Source organism: Elephas maximus, chromosome 7 (assembly GCF_024166365.1).
Source record: "Elephas maximus indicus isolate mEleMax1 chromosome 7, mEleMax1 primary haplotype, whole genome shotgun sequence".
Taxonomy (NCBI): domain Eukaryota; kingdom Metazoa; phylum Chordata; class Mammalia; order Proboscidea; family Elephantidae; genus Elephas; species Elephas maximus.
In genome coordinates this window covers 45,391,980-45,412,156 of record NC_064825.1, presented here as the reverse complement: position 1 = coordinate 45,412,156, position 20,177 = coordinate 45,391,980, and the positions used below count along the sequence as shown (strand labels likewise).

The following is a 20,177-nucleotide window of genomic DNA, read 5'->3' as shown; positions in this document are numbered from 1 at the left end:
CCCTCTGGTCCCCTGCACTTTTGGGGAGAATGGGACTTAGTTTTCTACTTCCTCTTCCAGGCTGTGATTTCAAGTGCCTTCAAACTTGAAAATCCCATGTATTTCCTTAGGCTGGGACTCTTTTGTGTGTGCGTGTGTGCCTTAGGCGAAAATTTACAGAGCATAGGCTTTCCGACAGAGCGTATTAGTTTCTCATTAAACAGCTAATACACAAGTTGTTTTGTGACATTGGTTGCCAACCCCACGATATGTCAACACTCTCCCCTTCTCCACCCTGGGTTCTCCGTTTCCACTCTTCCAGTTTTCCTGTCCCTTCCTGCCTTCTTGTCTGCTTTCGGGCTGGTGTGCCCATTAATCTCCTATACATGAATTGAACTAGAAAGCATGTCCCTCACGTGTGTTATTGTTGGCCCTATTGACCTATGTAATCTTTGGCTGAAGGGCGAACCTCAGGAGTGACTTCAGTACTCAGTTAAAAGGGTGTCTAGGGTCCTACTCTCAGGGTTTCTCCAGTCTCTGTCAGACCAGCAAGCCTGGTCTTTTTTTTTTTTTTTTGAATTTTGTTCTGTATTTTTCTCCCGTTCTCTCTGGGACCCTGTACTGTGATCCCTGCCAGAGCAGTTAGGTGGTGGTAACCAGGCACCACCTAGTTTTTCTGGGCTCAGTCTGGCGGAGGTTGTGGGAGTTGTGATCCATTAGTCCTTTGGACCAATCTTTGCCTAGTGTCTTTAGTGTTCTTCATTTACCTTTACTCCAGCCAGGATGGGACCAGTAGATGTATCTTAGATGGCTGCACGCAGGCTTTTAAGACCCTAGACACTGCTCACCACAGTCGGATGCAGAACATTTTCTTTCTTTATAAACTATGTTATGCCAGTTGAGCTAGATGTCCCCCAGGACCATGGTCCCCAGCCCTCAGCCCAGTAGCTTGGTCTCTCGGGGCTTTTGGATGTGTCCGTGAAGCTTCTCTGACTTTGCCCTGGTCAAGTTGTGCTGACTTCCCCAGTGCTGTGTGCTGTCTTTCTCTTCACCAAATAGGCTGAACTCTTGAAAGGTAGAGAAACTGAGGCTGAGAGGGGGAGGCATGTACCCCAGGTCGTCTAGTGAGCTGGTAGCAGAGCTTGGCCGGGACCTGGGAGTCCTGCTTTCCAGCCCAGGACGCTGGCTGCTTGGCCCTGCCTCCCCAACACCAGATAAAGGGTCCCTGGTGCCTTTGAAAGAGCCCTGGTGACTCAGTGGTTAAGCATGCAGCTGCTAACCTAAGGGTTGGTGGTTTGAATCCATCAGCTGCTCTGCAGGAGAAAGATGTGGCAGTCAGCTTCTGCTTCCATAAAGACTACAGCCTCGCAAACCCTGTAAGACAGTTTCACTCTATCTTATAAGTCAGAATAGACTCGATGGCAGTGGGTTTGGGGGCAGCTGCCCTAGAATCTCGGATGCCCTGCCTTGATTTTTCGGAACTCCCAGAAGCCTTCTGGCCTGGCCAAGAGATTTCTGCCTTTTGGGTTTCCGCCTTCCCACGCCTTCTTCTCCCTCCTTTGTCAAGTGTAGGGGGGAAGGAGGCCAGCCTCAAAAGGGCCTTTGTGAGGTCTTGAGTGTAGGGCGGGTGGGGGACACTCAAGCTCTCCGCCCTGCTCTGGCTCCCCCTCCCTCACTGCCCCTGTCCTGACCCTCTACTGCTCTTCAGCTATCACCCGGGATGTTTTAGATCATGGCTCTGGAAGGAGGCTGGCCAGCCCTGGTGTTCCCCTGCTGTGTGATCCTGGATGAGTCACTTGGCCTCTCTCAGCCCTTTCTCTGCAGGTTCAGGATTCCTGCCACAGCTCTTTCTCTTTATCTGCCATCCTCACTGGCTACCTGCTCTGTGCCCAGTCCTGTTCGAGACATTAAGGCTGGAGAGGTGGTACAGACCTGCCCCTGCCTTGGATATGAGGGTAGGTGACAGTGTGTGGTTAGTGTTGATATGGCAGCAGTAGGGAGAACGAGTCTCGTTGGGAAGCAGTTCAAGGCCAGGCAGGGGCTGAATGGTGTTGGATGAGGAGTGAGGCCGAGTGGACAGGGTGTGATGGACGGTCCACATCACTGCCGAGATTAAAAAAAAATCATGGATATTTAGCAAGGCCTGCTGGTTGGAGGCAGGGCTGGTGTAACAGGCAGGCTCTAGGCTCCTCTCACAGGATGGGGGTTTGTGGCGCAGGAAATCAAGCCTGTTTTGGTTCAGGCGGGTGGGGCCGGGCCCTGCCTGGTTGACCATTAACTCCCATCTGCTTGGCTGACGCGATGGAACTTTGGCCTGAGGCAGCTGCGTTTCTGTGGAGCCTCACTTCCTGGGTTCTGTGACCTGACTGTTTATAGCTAGAGAGAGCAAAAAGCCAACTTTTTTCTAAAGGCCTGGAGAAGCTCTTCTTCACTTCCATCCCACCTCCAGCTCTCTCTCTGTAAGTTGTTCATTATCACTGCCCCTATGTTCTTGAACCATCTCCTTGGCCAGCTCCCTGCCTCTGTCCCAAAATGGGATACAGAGGCTGTTTTTTTTTTTTCTTTTGGTTCTTTCATTTGTTTTAAATCATTTGTTTTTTATTGTTGTTGAAAATACACACAGCAAAACATGCACCAGCTCAACAGTTTCTACATGGGCAATTCAGTGACGTTGATCACATTCTTCGAGTTGTGCAACCGTTCTCTCCCTCCTTTTCTGAGTTGTTCCTCCTCCATTAACATAAATGCACCGTCCCCTAAGCTTCTTACCTAACCGTTGGAGTTGCTCTTGTCAGTTTGATCCCATATAGATAGTTCTTTAAAAGACCACAACACTCAAGGCAGACTTTCTTTACTAATTAAGCTAAACTATTATTATTTTTTCTTTTTTTATTATTTGGTTTGAAGAAGACTTCAGGGGATATTTTTGGCTTAAGGTTTACAGATTATTTCAGGGCAGTAGTTTTGGGGGTTCGTACAGCCTCAGTGCCACCAGAAAGTCTGGATTTCATGAGAATTTGGAATTCTGTCTCATACTTTCCCCCTTTTGGTCAGGATTCTGCTATAAAATCTTTGATCAAAACATTCAGTAATGGTGGTTGGGTACCACCTAGTTCTTCTGGTCTCATGGGAAGGGAAGCCGTTGTTCATGGAGGCAATTAGCCACACATTCCATTTCCGAGGAGGCTGGTTTTTGAGCCAGGCAGGCTTGACCCTACCTTACTGGAAGTTGACATGAACAAGTTGCTTCCCCTCTCTGGACCTCAGTTTCCCCATGTGTAAAGGGTAGGAATAATTCTTGCTGATTATGGTTTTTGGAGGTTGAAATGACTTGAGGTATCAGACACATGGGAGGCAGATGACAAGCTTTATTTAGTTCCCCTCTCCTGTTCAACTTCTCCTTGCCAGCCCTGTGCTTGGGACCCAGAAGTGGGACATCCCATCTCCTATGGACTCTGCAGGTGGGCCACTCCTTGTGTTCCTCAGTCCCCACCCCAGGACACCAGCCACAGGCCCACACCCTCTCCTTCCTGTCAGAGTTCATTGTTTCTTTGTTCTTTCCAGTTCAGTAAACATCTGCTGGCTCTCCCTCAGACCTGGCCAGGGAGGTAAGGGTTGAAGGGGATGGTCAGCAAGGTGGTGAGCTCAGGAGGAATCCCAAGAGTATGCACCAGGCCCTCTTAGGTCCAGGGCCCTAGCAGGGAAGGGCCTCCTCTCATTCCTGCCGGGCCAGAGGGCCCATCCCCCAGCCTGTATCTAGCACTTCACCACTCCCTGTCCTTGGAGATAAGCCTGGATGTCCTTTGGTAGAACCCAGAAGGGAACAAGTAGGGGTCCTACTAACAGACAGCAGTTTGAGGACCTTTCAGAATTCCCCCAGGGCAGCCTGGTGGTCCCAGTGCCCTGTTTGAGCTGATCCCATCCCTACCCCTAGGGCTTATGCTCATCAAACCCGCTCCTGCCGAAGGCCCCATTTCTCATCTCTGCTGAACGTTAGGCCACTTTGTGCTAACTGAGAGGTTGGTGGCTCAAACCACCCAGTGGCTCTGCAGAAGGAGGGCCTGGTGACCTGCTTACCTAAGGATTACCCCAGACTAAAACCTACCGATGTCATGTCAATTCCAACTCATAGCAGACAAGACAGAGTAGAACTGTAAATCTGTGCGGAAGCAGGCTGCCACATCTTTCTCCTGCAGAGTGGCTGGCGGATTCAAACCACCGGCTTTTCGGTTAGCAGGCAGGCGCTTTAACCACTGCACTACCAGGGCTCCTCCATAAAGATTACAGCCAAGAGGACCCTGTGGAGCTCATTCTACCGTGTAACACATGGGGTTGCCTTGAGTTGGCATCAACTCAATGGCAACAGTTTTGTTTTTTTTTTTAAATGCTAAGAAACATGTAGTTTGCACCTGAGGCCTGGCAGCTGGGGTATACACAGCAGTCTGGGCTCTGCCTTGCCCAGGAACGATCCCCTCGCAGGCCTGTGCTCAGAGATAGAGTTCAGTGGGTCAGGGAAGGCTTCTCAGAGGAAGCGGCCTTTAGGATGGGAGTTTCTGTGAAAGGAGATAGGGGGCAAGGGGTGGGAGAGGCAGGTCTATGTGAAGGGGGCAGGGCACAGGCTGTAACTCCTGAGGACGGTGCCCTTTCTTTCCTGAGCCAGGCAGAGATCACACTTCCTTCCTGGGCCTCAGTTTCCCCAATTGTCAGATGGGGATATTGGGCTTGCTGACTGGAGAGAGGTGACTGGGGTGAAGGAGGATAGATGCCGGTGGTGGGGGGAAGGGGCAGGAGGAGTGAGCCTCTGCAGGTATGGCCTGGGCACCCTGGTTCCGCTGCCTTGCCACATTCCTGTTGGTACAAGGGCCTGGAAACCTGAGCTTCTTGTTGTGCTGAGGAAGGAGGTGGGTCATGGGCTGTGGCCTGCATCTGGTGGAGCTGGTCTAACAGGCTGCAAGGGGCTGAGAGGCCAGTGGGTGACTGCAGGTACAGAGGGCAGTGCCCCAAGGTATGTTGACCAGAGGGGCGGTCCCTACTCCACCCCTCAGGCGGCTTGACATCAGGCTCACAGCAGGTGTCAGTCCAGTTCAGTTCAATCCTAACTTACCCCAGAAGCCCTGTCTGTAGCCCCAGCGGAACCTGCCACACCGTGGAGCTGGGCTGGCAGGTGGACGGTCAGCTCTGCCCTACCCAGGAGCTGGGCTGGCAGCTGGTAGGGGAGGCCCAGAGGTGAACCCAAGTGTGGACAGCGATGGGAGGAGCACACAGGCTGCTGGGCCCAGAGGAGGGTCGTGTCAGAGGCAGCCTCTGTCTCGAGGCTGTGGCTGGAACCCATCTTGGGGGAATTTTGAGTTCCCATCCCTGCCCCAGCTTCCCTGCCTACCAGCCCTCTCCATGCCTGCTCTGCTGGTATCACTACCTCCAGCCACCTTCCTTTGACCCCTCAATGGGCCCCTGCTGTCACCTCTCTGTTAACACAGGGGATCAGAGTATGACTTCCCCTCCTGAGGGACCTGCCTGTGAACAGGGACCTTCCCTCACTCACTCTGTTGCCTGTATCCAGCTGATGCCCTGGAAAGATGTGAGGAATGACTGGATGGAGGGGGAAAGACAGATCTCGGTCTTGAGAAAGCCTGGGCCCCTGGAGGTGGGGTGAGGGCCTGGGCTGCCCCTGACCCCTTGATCTCATTGCTATGTGATGAGATTCTCTAACCTGTCTCAGATTGGGGCTCTGGGGTAGCAGTGTCACCTATAAACCCTCGCCCTCTTGGAAGTGCAGAAGCCTGAGTTTGAATCTCAGTTCACCTCTTCCTGTGTAGCTCTGGGCAAGTTACTTAGTCTTTCTGTACCTTGGATTCCTGGGGTTGCTAATACTATCTGCCCTCTAGGATTGTTTTGCTCAGTGCCTGGCACACAGTAGATACCAAGTCAGGTGCCCAGTCACTGTGATCTGTTTCTGGAATTGTTCCATTTGAGGTGCCCCAAGGTGCTACTGACCTGGAGTGTGGTTTCTCCGGGTTAGCGCAGGCAAAGCCTGTTCCTCTCCTGGCAGCTGGGAGCATGTCCCTGGACCAACCTCTACTTCTCTGCTCCCTCCCAGGCTAGCCATTTTGCCCCCAGGTCCCTGTGATCCCTTCCCTGTCACAGGGAGTCAGGCCAACGCCAGGCCTGCAACCTGGGGCCCTTGACTCCCAAGCGTGGTCTCTCTCTCAAGGGCTGGAGAAGTGTCCAGGGCCAGAGCTGTGTTCTGGGATGACAGGGCCAGGCAGGGCTGGGTCTGCCCCACAGGTCTGTCCTAGCAGTGGTTGCTCAGTGGAGCAAAGAGCTCTCGTCAGGGAGCCCGGCAGACCTGGTTCTGGGCCTTGGCCCGCTCCCCTGCAGAATGGGGCATCATGTCTCCATCATAGGGTCCTGGCTGGGAGGATCTGGAATGGAGGACACCTTGGAGGCTACCTCCGCTCCAGACCTTGTTGATGCCAGACAGTCACGGAAGGCTCTCTCTCTTGAGGGGGTGGGGCCATTCAGGGGCCTGCCCTTCAGGGCCTCAGGGAAGTAGAAGTTAAGTCTGAGCTTCCTCTGCCTCAGAGAGCTGCGTTAGGCTTCTGGGGCAGGGCCTGGGAGATAAAATAAGGAGGCCAGCTAGGAGGGGAGGCAAGGCCTTATTTATCTTCTTGACTCTGCTTCCTGAGAATGTGGCCTTGGGGCCCAGATATTGTTGTTATTGTTAAGTGCTACGGATCTGTTCCTACTCATAGCAACCCTGGGTACAACAGAACGAAACACTGCCTGGTCCTGTGCCGTTCCCACAATCCTTGCTATACCTGAGCCCATCATTGCAGCCACTGTGTCAGTCCATCTCGTTGAGGGTCGTCCTCTCTTTCGCCGACCCTCCACTTTACCCAGCATGATGTCCTTCTCCAGGGATTGGTCCCTACTAATAATAAGTCCAAAGTATGTGAGATGAAGTCTCGCTATCCTTGCTTCCAAGGAGCATTGAAAATACCATGGTTTGGGTCAAGTGCACCTTAATCATAAAAGTGACATCTTTGCTTGTTAACACTTTAAAGAGGTCTTTTGCAGCAGATTTGCCTGGTGCAATACATCGTTTGATTTCTTGATTGCTGCTTCCATGGCCTTTGATCGGGGATCCAAGTAAAATGAAATCCTTGACAACTTCAGTCTTTTCTCCGTTTATCATGATGTTGCTTATTGGTCCAGTTGTGAGGATTTTTGTTCTCTTATATTGAGGTATAATCCATACTGAAGGCTGTAGTCTTTGATCTTCATCAGTAAGTGCTTCAGTTACTCTTCAGTTTCAGCAAGCAAGGTTGTGTCATCTGATAACACAGGTTGTAAATGAGTCCTCCCCCAATCCTGATGTCCCATACTTCTTCATATATTCCAGCTTCTCGGATTATTTGCTCAGCATACAGATTGAGTAAGTATGGTGAAAAGATACAACGCTGATGCACACTTTTCCTGATTTTAAACCACACAGTATCCCCTTGTTCTGTTCGAACAACTGCCCCTTGGTCTAAGTACAGGTTCTGCATGAGCACAATGAAGTGTTCTGGAATTCCCATTCTCCACAATGTTATCCATAATTTGTTATGATCCACACAGTCGAATGCCTTTGCATAGTCAACAAAGCACAGGTAAACATCTTCCTGGTATTCTCTGCTTTCAGCCAGGATCCATCTGACATCAGGAGTGATATCCCTTGTTCCACGTCCTCTCCTGAATCCTGTCTGAATTTCTGGCAGTTCCCTCCTGATGTACTGCTGCAACTGCTTTTGAATGATCTTCAGCAAACTTTTATTTGTATGTGATCGTGATGGTTAAGATTGTGTGTCACCTTGGCTGGGCCATGATTCTCAGTGTGTTGGCAGTCGTATAATGTTGGGATTTGATATGTGAGATTTGATATGTGATCACCCCCACGATGGGCTCTGCTATGAGTGGCCAATCAATTGAAAGGGAGTTTCCTTGGGTGTGTGGCCTGCATCGAATATAAGTGGATATTTTGGCAAGGCTCGGGGGCTTTTTGCTCACTCACGCTGGATCCTGTAGCTGGCTCTTGTTCCTCTGAGCTCCAATTCTTGGGACTTGAGCTAGCACTTACCTGTGGTCTTGCCTGCCGATCTTGGGGTTCCTCATCTTCGCAGCCTGTGAGCAAGATCCCTGCTCTCTGACCTGCTGATCTTGGGTTTGCTAGCCCCTGCGGCTACTTGAATCAGGAGAAGCTGATCAGAATCAGGAACTTGGGACATTCAGCCTCTACAACCATGTGAGTCATTTCCTTGACGTAAATCTCTTTCTGTGTATACGTTTATATGCTTTACTGGTTTTGCTTCTCTAGAGAACCCAGCCTAAGACAGTGATATTATCGATATTGTTTGATAATTTCCACTTTCTGTTGGGTCACCTTTCTTTAGAATGGGCGAAAATATGGATCTCCTCCAGTCAGTTGGCCAGGTAACGGTCTTCTGGGTTTCTTGGCGTAGATGAGTGAGCACCTCCAGCACTGCATCTGTTGGTTGAAACATCTCAGTTGGTATTCCGTTAGTTCCTGGAGCCTTGTTTTTCACCAGTGCCTTCAGTGCACCTTGGACTTTTATTTTGGTACCATTGGTCCTTGATCATGTGCTACCTCTTGAAATGGTTGAACGTTGGCCAATTCTTTTTGGTACAGTCACTCTGTGTATTCCTTTCATCTTCTTTTTTTTTGGTGTCATTAGCATTTTTTTTTTAATTAACTTTTATTGAGCTTCAAGTGAATGTTTACAAATCAAGTCAGTCTGTCACATATAAGTTTATATACATCTTACTCCGTACTCCCACTTGCTCTCCCCCTAATGAGTTAGCCCTTCCAGTCTCTCCTTTCGTGACAATTTTGCCAGCTTCCCTCTCTCTCTATCCTCCCATCCCCCCTCCAGACAGGAGATGCCAACACAGTCTCAAGTGTCCACCTGATATAATTAGCTCAGTCTTCATCAGCATCTCTCTCCTACCCACTGTCCAGTCCCTTTCATGTCTGATGAGTTGTCTTCGGGGATGGTTCCTGTCCTGGGCCAACAGAAGGTCTGGGGACCATGGCCGCCGGGATTCCTCTAGTCTCAGTCAGACCATTAAGTCTGGTCTTTTTATGAGAATTTGGGGTCTGCATCCCACTGATCTCCTGCTCCCTCAGGGGTTCTCTATTGTGCCCCCTGTCAGGGCAGTCATCGATTGTGGCCGGGCACCAACTAGTTCTTCTGGTCTCAGGATTTCATCTTCTTTTGATGCTTTCTGTGTTGTTCAATATTTTGCCCATAAGATCTTTCAATATTGCAACTCGAGGCTTGAATTTTCTCTTCAGTTCTTTCAGCTTTGGAAATGCTGAGTGTGTTCTTCCATTTTGGTTTTCTAACTCCAGGTCTTTGCACGTGTCATTATAATACTTTACTTTGTCTTCTTGACCCACCCTTTGAAATCTTCTGTTCAGCTCTTTTACTTTATCATTTCTTCCATTCACCTTAGACACTCTATGTGCTTTGTGGCCTGGAAGCACTGGGCAAATGACTCCCTCCCCTCCCCAGCTTCCACTAACCATCTCAGGGCTCCCTGCCACAGCCTCAGGAGTTCCTGCCCCCTGAGGAGCTTTGGGGCTTGGGGAGGTGCCAGAGGGTCCATTCTCACCATGAGGGGAAAGGTGCTACAATGAGTGTGCACTGGCCTGGCCTGTTTCCCATGCCCTCTGAGCTGTCATTTGAACAGATTTTCATTGGCACTGAGAGTCCCGAGTGTCCTGGGCCCAAGATGGGGCTAGTTGGAAGGGTCTCTGTGATCATTACCTGAGGTTCTGGGGGACCCTTGAAGTGGAAGAAACACTGGATTCAAGATGCAGGAGATATGGGCTCCCTCTACAGTCCTCTGTTCATTCATTCATTCATTCATGGCGGGCCCACCGTGTCCCAGGCCCTGTGCTCGCTATGAAGATCCTGGCTCTGTCCTTGGGGCTAGTGTCAGCAGAGAGGGCCCCACAGACAACCACTTCCTCAGGCTGGTGAGGGCTGGCTCGGAGGTGCCTGTACATGGTATTTGGCTTCTTGACCTATGTCAGAAGGGAAAAGGCATCAAGACTGGGGGCCCAGCTTGGGCAGAGGGCCAGAGGTCTGAGAGTAGGCAGAAGGTTTTGGGCTTGAGCAATTCTGTGTGTATCTTGTGGGGCTGCAAGGATAATAATGTGGGGTTGAGGGTAGGTGAAGTCCTGAAGGCAGTGTTCTCCTGGGCGATGGGCGGGTTTTGAGCAGGGTTGTTATCTGGCCTGTGGGTTGTGGAGAGGCCAAATAACTGCACTGGAGGAGGTAGCTGAGGAAGGGAAGGCACAGGGAGGAGGTGGGTCAAGTAAGAGATGAGGGGATGGGGCAGTGAGGGGGAGTACTGGAGTTTAGAGGTACTTTGGAGGCAGAATCTGCGGGGCCAGGCTGTGGTCAGTGAGGAGAGGGAGTGTCTTCAGGGATTAGTCCCTTGATGTGGACATGCTGCCAGGTGCTGATGGGGTCCCTGGGGTCTGGGGAGCGCTATGAGAAAAGCACCCACATATGCAAAGGCTGGTGTGTTTCCCTCTGTTGGATACTTACGTTAGGGCCTGGGCAGACCCCAGCCTCTGTTTCCATGCCCATCCTGGAGGACGTGCTGTTACAGTCCTGCCTGAGCCCCTCCCCAGCCAGGCGCAGGAAGGGAGGCAGCTTCTTGCAAGAAGGGCCAGAGAGTGCTGGTCGTGGCCACGGGTTATTAATGAGCTTGTCATTAGGAGCCAGGCCTCATTCTGAGCCAGGCCCTGGGCCAAGTTCACTGCCTCCATAAGGTCATGGAATCCTTCCACACCCCTGCGGGGAAAAATAATCTATCCCCTTTTCACTGGTGAGGAAATGTCGGCACAGGGAGGTTGAGCAACTAGCCCTGAACTGCACAGCTGGTAAACGAGTGGATCAGGAATTCAAATTTTGGCTTCTTGATTCTGCTACCCTGTGCTGGACACCTGCGATAGGACTGCAACTGCTCTGCTGTGACTGAACAAGCTCAGGGCCACCTGCTAAAGCGGAGACAGACAACTAGGCCTGCTCTCATCCTGCGCATACTGTATGGCTGGGGTATGTTATTTAACCTCTGTGGGCCTCATCTGTAAAATGGGCACAATACTGCTCACCTCTTAGGGCTATGGTGAGTATTAAGTAAGAGCATGATGCCAGCAGGGTGCCTGGTACGTGGAAGGCATGCCAATGTTTGCCCCTTGTCATCCCACCCCCAGGGGTGAGGCAGCAACTGTCACTGTCATTTCTGTGGAGTGAAGATGCTGATGGACAGGAGGAGTGGCCTGAGGTGGGCCTGTTAGAGTTATTGTTCTCACTTCTTAGGTGAGAAGACCAAAGCTCAGAGAGCTCACCAAATTGTAGGGCCAGGAGCTAGGATTCAGTGTCTGATCTGAAGCCAAAACCCATGTTTTGTCCAGTCCACAGCATTGCCTCAGGGGAGCTTTTAAAAGAAAAAGCCCCGTAGCACAAAGATGGAAAACCCAGCCTGAGCCATTGGGGAGGGTCAGGTGTGAAGGGCAGATGGTCCTAAAACCCATCTAGGCTGGCTGTCTCTGTGGGGAGAGCAAGGAGTTTCCAGAAATTAGGAAGGGCTGGACCTTAGGGCCTCCTGTCAGGCATGAATCATTTCCTTGGCCATGTCCTGTGGAACAGCCCTCGTGAGCAGAGAGGACTGCCTGGCGAGGCTTCCTCTGCCCAGGGCTACCCCTGCCCCGTGCCACCTCCTGGCTATGTCTACACGCCAGTCTCCATGGAAAAATGAGAAAGCACTTGCTGTGTGCCTTTGGCAAATGACTGCCTCTCTCTGAACCTCCATTCCTCACCTGTGAAATAGAATAACAACCCCATACTCCGCAGGCAAAGAGCCCTGGTGGTACTAAGGGTTAAAGGCTCAGCTACTAGCTGAAATGTTGGTGGTTTGAACCCACCCAATGGCTCAAAAGGAGAAAGACCTGGTGATCTGTTTCTGTAAAGATTACAGCTTGGGAAATCAATCTTCTACTCTGTCACTTGGGGTCGCTGTGAGTCAGAACTGGCTCCATGGCACGTAACAGCAGCAACAACTCTTCAGACACGGTGAGGGTCACATGAGACAGCACAAGGAATGTGCCCCACTTGGGGCCTGGAGCAGTCAGGACTCAGCACATCTGTTACGCCTAGCTCTCCTTTTCCTGCTCGTCATGTGCGATTTCGGTGGTTGTTTCCTCTCTGTACCCCATCCCCATGCTATCATGACTGTGGGTCCTGGGGGCTGGTGGGAGTGGGCACGACAGAGCTACTGGTGCTTAGAGGGTAATGGAAATGGAACCTTGCTAGCCAGAGAGGACCCCAGAGTACAGCAGGAAGGTGGTGGTCCAGGTTCCAGTGCTCTGACATCCTTCTACAATATTCCTTAAACCTTTGGCAGAAGAGTGGAATTTTCCGGTCAGGGAAGGGGAGAAGGGCGTTCCAGGCAGGATCTGGGGAAGCTGGATTCGGGTGGGAGCAGACTGTCCACGTGGGGATCTCCCCGCTGAGAGCAGGTCTTCTTTCTGCTGTGGGTGGGTGTCTGTGTGCTGCCCGCCCCTCATGCTCTCCTCACTCTGCAGGACATCTGCAAGGATCCCCGCCTCTTTGTGGATGGCATCAGCTCCCACGACCTGCACCAGGGCCAGGTGGGCAACTGTTGGTTCGTGGCGGCCTGCTCGTCGCTCGCCTCCCGCGAGTCGCTATGGCAAAAGGTGAGGCTGAGGTGGGACCGGAGTGCTGGGGGATGTTAACTCTGCTGTGGCCCTTGCTGCCAAGTAGTGGCAGGTGAATGTGCAGGTGGCTTTTACAAAAGCCTGTTCTGGGGAGGGGGTAAGAGTGATATCGGGACTCCTCAGTACTGGCTGAGTGTCAGAACCATCTTTCTGTCACCTGGCAGCTCAGGATCTCCATGGCCAGGTCCTGGAACTCTGTATAGCTCCCAAGGTGATCCTGTTTGTCCCCTCCCCACTGCTAGGGGCCCACAGCTCCTGGAGCTACCTGGCGGATATACACCTGAGAGATGTGGAAGCTGCCAGAATCCTGTTCAGTGTGGAGACAGCACTAACAGGCTCAGGAGCCCCCTGTCAGTAGCCTGCTGTGTGACTGGGGCCAATCCCTGTCCTTCTCTGGCCTTATGTTCCCCAGTCGTTCAGAGGAGGTGGTCCAGAAGACCCTCAACTACATGATTCCTGGTGCCAAGCTGCTGAGTTTCTGGACCTGGGCCAAATGGTTTAGGTTGGGAAAAATGGCCTCCTGGCCTGATGCCTCGCCCTCTTGTGGCAGCACTAGACATTGCAGCTCTTAAATCCGACACTCAGAATAACATCCACTCCTGTGGCGGCAGAGAGGCTGCTGTGGAGGCTGAACTCCTTCTCTCTAGAGACTTATTGGCAGGGATTGCAGTGGAGAGGGATCTGGGTGGGGTATTGCCAGGCCCGGGTGCGCATCCTGGCAAATACAGGTCATTGCCTTGCCCGTTTCGTCTCTACCCTTCCTGTTCTCCCTAGCAAGGGACTTGGCGGGGGGAGTGGCTTAAAAATACTGGGTGTCTGAATCTCAGAGATGTGGGTTCAAGCCCCAGCCTCACCATTGGGTAGCTATATGACTTTCTGAGGTTACTTAGCTGAAAAATCAGGATAGTCAGAGTAGCTACCTTGCCAGGGGGCTGTGAGTGTGAAATGAGGTACTGGACTTAAGGTGCAGCATTGTGCTCAGTGAATGGTGTTATAATACACATATAACGCAGTGCATATTCCTGTGCCAGCCGTTGAATTGTGCCTTGTCCTGCAAGGCATCCCTCAGCCATCAGAGGGAGCTGTGCCCTAAACTGCGGCTGGGACTGTGCTAGGTGCCCTGCTCTCCTGTCTTCTGAACAGGCACGTGACCTCTCGAAGCCACTCCAGGGCTTGCCCCCTGCCCCCACTCCACACCTGCCCCCTCATGGCCCTGTGGGGAGAGGGAGAGAGGGTGCTGTTGGCCTTGGGGTCTCTGCAGAGGCCACGGCTGCAGCCTATACCCAGGTAGCCATGGGGCCTCAGACCCCAGAGGTTCTTGGGACCACAAGGGATTATTTCACACTTGGGGCTCCAAGGCCCAGAGAGGGTCAGGCCTGCAGCTATTCTCTAGGTATAGGGCTGGTCCCCACTCTCCAGCTCGCATGCTCTAACCCCTTCTCCGAGCCCAGAACAACATCCCCCGGCCTCTGAGCCCTACCCCTGGCTAGGCCAGTGCTCAGTCTCGGAATGGAGGTGGCCCGTGGGCATCCTCCCTGTGACCTTGGCTATCCCTACACTTCCCACCCTGCCCCATAACTGCCTGTTTACTTGTGGTCTCCCCTCTTGAGGTGAGTTCCCCACAGGCAGAATTAGCCCAACTTATATCTTCCCACTGAGCCCAGCAGGAGCCTGGCAAATAGAAGCCTCAGGAATGTTTTGGGAATGGAGCCTGTCCCCAAATTGTCTGGCCAGCTACTAACCAGCAGCTTCACACCCTGGCCTTGCTGCCCCAGACCTCCTCAGGGCCTTCAGTGGGGCCAGAGCCTGACCCCACTGGATCCTCTTCTGGCAGTGTATAGGGAAGAGCCTCAGCTTGCTGTGCCCCCCACCCCAGGCCAGGCCCACAGTGGCCCCTTGTGCAGCACCCCTCTAGCTAGTGGCGGAGGAGGCCAGGACTTGGAGGCGGAGGGCCATCTCTGATGCTGTGCAACCTTGGGCCAGCCTTGTGTTTATTTCTGAGCCAGAGGCTCGTCCTGCAGGCATCAAGGCACCTGGCCTGGTTGGCCTTAGAGGCTGCCAGGGTCGGGGGCTTGGGTACCTGGGAGGATGAGGTACCTAAGTGGGTGGAGTAGAGGTGGAGGCTCTTGGCTCTGGTGCTGCCCTCTGGTGCTGCCTTAGTGATAGCCCCTGGCTCCCGGAAGGAGACCAGGGGCCCTGGGGAGCTCATTACTGGGCCTTGCCTTCCCTTCCTGTCCCTGCTGACCAGGCCCTGTTTGTTGTCACCCATCACTTTGTGAGCCTGTTGCCCTGCAGGGCCTCCCCTGCCTCACCCTTTTTTCTCCACAGAAGGTGGGGGGAGGAGCCCAATCTGAGCTGCTCCCCCGACCCTCCTACCCAGCCTCACATTCTGGGGACCCGGAGCCTCAGATGCAGGCATGCTGCACCCTCTACACAAATGCCCCCTTCTCCAGGGAGTCAACCCCTCCACCTCCAGCCTTGAGGCAACCTGGGGACTATGGGCATAGGATCTGAACCTGGACAGACCTGAGTTTTATTCTGCCTGGGTCCCTTGCTAGTCGTGCGACTTTTCCTTCTCTTGGCCTCAGTTTAAACCTGACCATTCCAGCCCCTAGGATTGTAGGGGGAGAAGAGGAGGTGGGGGGGCGGGGGGCAATCCCTTGACATCTAGCGGCTCTCTGCATGTGCTAAGTTCCCCTCCTGGCCCCCTTCTCTGGGTTCCCCCGCCTATTTCTCTCTTCTCCCAGACACTTCTTGGCTGTGGGCCGCCCCTCCTATGGGATCCCTGGTGAAGCATTATGGTCTCCCCAACTCCCTGTGTGTTCCCTGGTGGTGGACTTTATCTGACCAGGTTTTGTGAACCAGAAATCAAATGTGACAGTGAGATTGAGCCCTTGCCATCATGTCTGGCCTGGTCCAAGGTGGGCATGGAGGTAGATCAGATCCCTGCTGTAAGCCTATGGTTTGTCCTGCCCTAGGCTGGACTCAAGGAGCCTTGGTGGTACAGTGATTATGAGGTCAGCTCCTAACTGAAAGGTTGGCAGTTCAAACCCATCAGCCGCTCCATGAGAGAAAAATGTAGCAGTCTGCTTCTATAAGATTACAGCCTTGGAAATCTTATGAGGCAGTTCTACTCTGTCCTTTAGGGTTGCTGTGAATCAGAATCGACTCAACAGCAACAGGTTTGGTTTTGGTTTTTGGGCTGGACCCAGGCCCAAGAGGAGTCAGTCAGACTCCTGGCCAGAGGAGAGCACTTACATGACCCCCAGTGCCAGTCTGCAAGAGCGAGTGCTGGATGGTGGGCAGTCCTGGGGCAAGGCCTGAGAAAGCTACTCAGGCACAGGGCCAGACTATTGTTTAGCTCCATTTAAAAATGTTTCCTGCTGCCTGGATGGTACAAATGGTTAAGTGCTCGACTACAAGCCGAGATTGGCAGTTCGAACCCACACAGAGGCACCTCGGAAGACAGGCCTGGCGATCTGCTTCTGAAAGTTTGCACAGCTTGAAAACCCTATGAATGAGTTCTACTCTGCACACATGGGGTTGCCATGAGTCAGAATCAACTCAACGGCAACTAACAACAACTTACATGTTTCCTATCCCCATCCCGGTCCCTTTATGTAAATAGTTCCTGCTCTTTGTGTCTAGTCACCATGTGTCAGCTGAGCAAGAGCACCACTCTAGGTGCTGGGGACAGAAAACTTGAAAAAGTACGAAAATGTTCCACATCACTGAAGGTTTTTCATTACCCAGAAACAACCAGTGTGAAGGATTCTCTACATTTTCTCCTAGTCTTTTTCTGTTTAGGGTTAGAAGCACCCCTGCTTCCCCCCATCACAACCTATAGTAATTCCTGTTATGCTCTGGAATACCCTGGGGAACTGTTGCTGGTGACTCCCAGAACTGCCCCCAGGGCTCAAGATGTCCTAGCAGGGTGAGGTGCTCTGTCTGTTTTAGTACTCTCCTGTTTTACATGTAGCCCAAGATCCCGTTGACTTAGATAGCCTCCATATTTAGCATTTGTGCTTGTGGTCCACTAGAGCCTTCAGATTGTTTTCAGTTGTTCACCTTGACCTATGTCTCTGCATTCTTTTCTGTGTATGGCATGTCGTGGCAGCTGCTCCTCTCCTCCACCCCCACCCCCAACTACACTCACATACTCCAGCTTTTCCATTTGCCCACATATAATAGCTGAGCTCCTGGTTCTGCCCCAGGAACTGGGGAGACAGATGTTTATCAGCTTCTGCTTCTTCCTCAGCCTCCAGCCTCCTGGGGGAAACCGAGGATCAATACAGGTGGAGTAAGTGGTGGGATTTTAGTGGGAGAGGAAGCTGGTCATGTCTGCCACGTGGTGCAGGGCTGAGACAGAGACAGCAGGCTAGAATCATGTAGGCCAGTGGTTCTCAAAGTGTAGGCCCTGGACCAGTAGCATCAGCACCCGCTGGAAGACTGTTAGAAATGCGTATTCTCAGCCTGCCACAGACCTGCCAAGCTAGAAACTCTGGGGTGGGCTCTGGCAGTCTTTAACAGGTCCTGCAGGTGATTTCTGACGCTCACTAAAGCTTGAGCACCACAGGACTAGGTGAGAGATGAGGGTGGTCGGGCCAGGGTCCGGGGGGTGTGGATAGCAGGGAGGGCTCCTGGGGTATGTGGGAGGCATAATCTGCAGGCTTTGGCCATTTGGGTATAGGGAGGTGAGGGTGAGGGAGTCTCAGGTTTGACTTGGGTGACTTCAAATCTCCAATGAGATGGGCCCGCTCTGGTCCTTGTCCTCCCCCCCGCCCCCCTGCGCCAGGTGGTCGTCCAACCTTTCCTTACATAGCTCCAGTGAGATCGTGTTCCCCACCTCCCTCCCCTCTTACTGCCCTTATGAGGCGCTCCCTTCTTCACAAACAAGCCTGCTCCCAGCCTGTCCCTCCTTGTAGTCAGGGCGGTTGCCACAGCGATTGACATCAGCAACTGGTCCCCGAGGAGTCTCTCACCCTCCTGCCTGCCTGCAGTGCCTCCTTTACCACTTGGGCGAGGAGAGAGGAGGCATTTGGGACTCCTGGGAAGCTTGACATCTGGGTCTCCCACCCCTCATGTACCCCATTTGGAGGACTGGGTGGGACTGGGTAGGGCCAGTGGCAAACAGGTGAGGGTGGAGGGGAGGGCGGGAGCGTAGGCGGGGCCCCTCTTTGGTGGCCTCTTCCCTTGGCTCCCAGAGGCCCCAGCCCACTCGGCTCCTTGACGGCAGTGGTGGCGGCAGCAGTGGCAGCAGCAGCAGTGGGGTGATGGCGGAGGATGAGCCACAGAAGCCTCAGCTCGAGATGCTGCTGGCCCCGGACGAGGTCCTGACCACGCAGATGAGGCTGCGTGTAGAGAGCCTGAAGCAGCGTGGGGAGAAGCGCCAGGATGGCGAGAAGCTGCTGCGACCGTCCGAGTACGTGTACCGCCTTGACTTCACCCAGCAGCAGAAGCTGCAGTTTGAGCGCTGGAATGTCATCCTGGACAAGGCAGGCAAGGTCACCATCACGGGCACCTCGCAGAACTGGACGCCAGATCTCACCAACCTCATGACACGCCAGCTGCTGGACCCCGCTGCCATCTTCTGGCGCAAGGAGGACTCGGATGCCATAGATTGGAATGAGGCAGATGCCCTGGAGTTTGGGGAGCGCCTGTCGGACCTGGCCAAGATCCGCAAGGTCATGTACTTCGTCGTCACCTTTGGCGAGGGTATCGAGCCCACCAACCTCAAGGCCTCAGTGATTTTTAGCCAGCTCTGAGGGTAGCCCCTTGCGGCTGCCCCTCCTTTTGCCCAGCTGTCCTCTGCCCTGCCCGTGACCCTCCCCCCAGGTGTGTTTGGGGGCATTCTTCTAGCGGTTCAGCTTGTACTTGGCTTGGCCAGCCACCCCCTTTTTCCTCCTCTTTTCCCTGGTGCTGGCGCTCCTGCTTGAGAGAGGAATTCAGGGCTCTGTAGCCTAGAAGCCAAAATGGCTGACACTGCTTCTGCTGAGACGATGGAGGCCTGGTCAGGGCTAGTGGGAGAGGATGGAGAGGCCCTGGTGCCTGCCTTCTCTCTGCCTCATTGTGGGGAGAGATGGAAAGAGAGACACAGAGAAAGAGACCCAAAGAACCAGCCATGTAGCCTCCTCCAGAGACGGGGAGACAGAGAAGACAGGAGCAGCCACCTTGCCTCGGGGAAGCAAGCAGGCAAGCTTTTGGTGCCCACCTGGCCACAGTGCACTTTGCAAAAGCCCGTGTCTGGAGGTGAACACCCAGCCTAGGGACCAAGGAAAGCGCTGCTCCCAACAGGCCTTGCAGAGTCCACAGTGCGTCAGGGATTTCAGGACGTTGGGCAGGGCTGCTTTGGGGGTTGCAGTCTCTCCATCCATCTGGCTAAGTGGCCTTGGGAGTGAGTGGTGAGGGCATGGTGGAGGGTGTACTGGCCCAGCTGTGGCTCTTCTGGGAATTACTTCAAAAGCAAAGAAGTGAAAGGGGTGGGAGGGATATAAAAAAGTCACATAGAGATCTATCCACCTATCTATATTATATATACATTTGTATTAAAATAGAGCGTGCTGTATTCATATGGATATTTTCTAGAGGTCTGTACCTACCCTGTGTATAAGTCCGATTTTATATTAATTATGTAATTGCCCAGCTCGTTCAAGGATGGCCCATAGTAGGGGCTTGATCAAGATGACCTTTGGAAGGCCTTCTGAGCAGGAGACCTCGAGGCTCATGCAGTAGAGTGGGGAATCGTTTAGTAAAAGAGTTTCTCTCTGCTTGGGGGAAGCTGGCGGGAAGGGGCCCAGTCCCCAAGGCTCTCTAGGCTTCAGGCGTTGCCTCCTGGGAAGTTGGGCTTTTCCCAGCTCAGTGGTCTAGGAAGGAGAGTGTTTATCCTGATGTGGCGTCTGTTGGCATCTCTCCGGCTTCTTCAGTAGAGCTGAGGGACGGACTGGACTGGGGGTGCCTGGTGGGGCACTTATGAGGGCTGGTGGCCAGAAGTGGGCTGGAGGCAGCAGTGGGGTGTAATGGAGAAACACTTGCCTCAGGTCATCAGGTACAACTACTCAAAAAAAGACAGGGAAACTGAGGCATAGAGAAGGCCTTGCCCAATTTTCAGCAGATTCTGTTCCGGCTCCCAAGCCCCATGTCGCTTCATACTGCTCAGGCAGAGAGAGCCTGCTGTTGAGGGAGGAGCCTGATCCACCACCTGGTTAGGTGGCAAGGGCCCTCAGATAGTACCCCAACGCCGTGTCTCAAGGCCAGCCTGTTTTATATCCCTGGTCAGACAGGGGTGTGTCCATATTTCCCCCCATGATGCAGAGCCATTGGGAGCCTCGGGACCCTAGGAGTCGAGGCGGTGAGAGACAGAGGGCCAGAGCCATCCCAGGGCGGC

The 20,177-nt window shown here is 53.1% G+C and overlaps 1 protein-coding gene across 3 annotated transcripts in view; it reads left to right on the top strand.

Annotated features, from left to right (window-relative positions):
* The window catches only part of CAPN5 (calpain 5), a 58,194-nt gene that overhangs the window by 14,958 nt on the left and 23,059 nt on the right, over positions 1–20,177 (top strand). For all 3 annotated transcript variants that reach the window (XM_049889726.1, XM_049889727.1, XM_049889728.1), the window contains exon 3: positions 12,641–12,772. In XM_049889726.1, the coding sequence (XP_049745683.1) occupies positions 12,641–12,772 (132 nt within the window). The remainder of the gene's footprint in view (positions 1–12,640; positions 12,773–20,177) is intronic.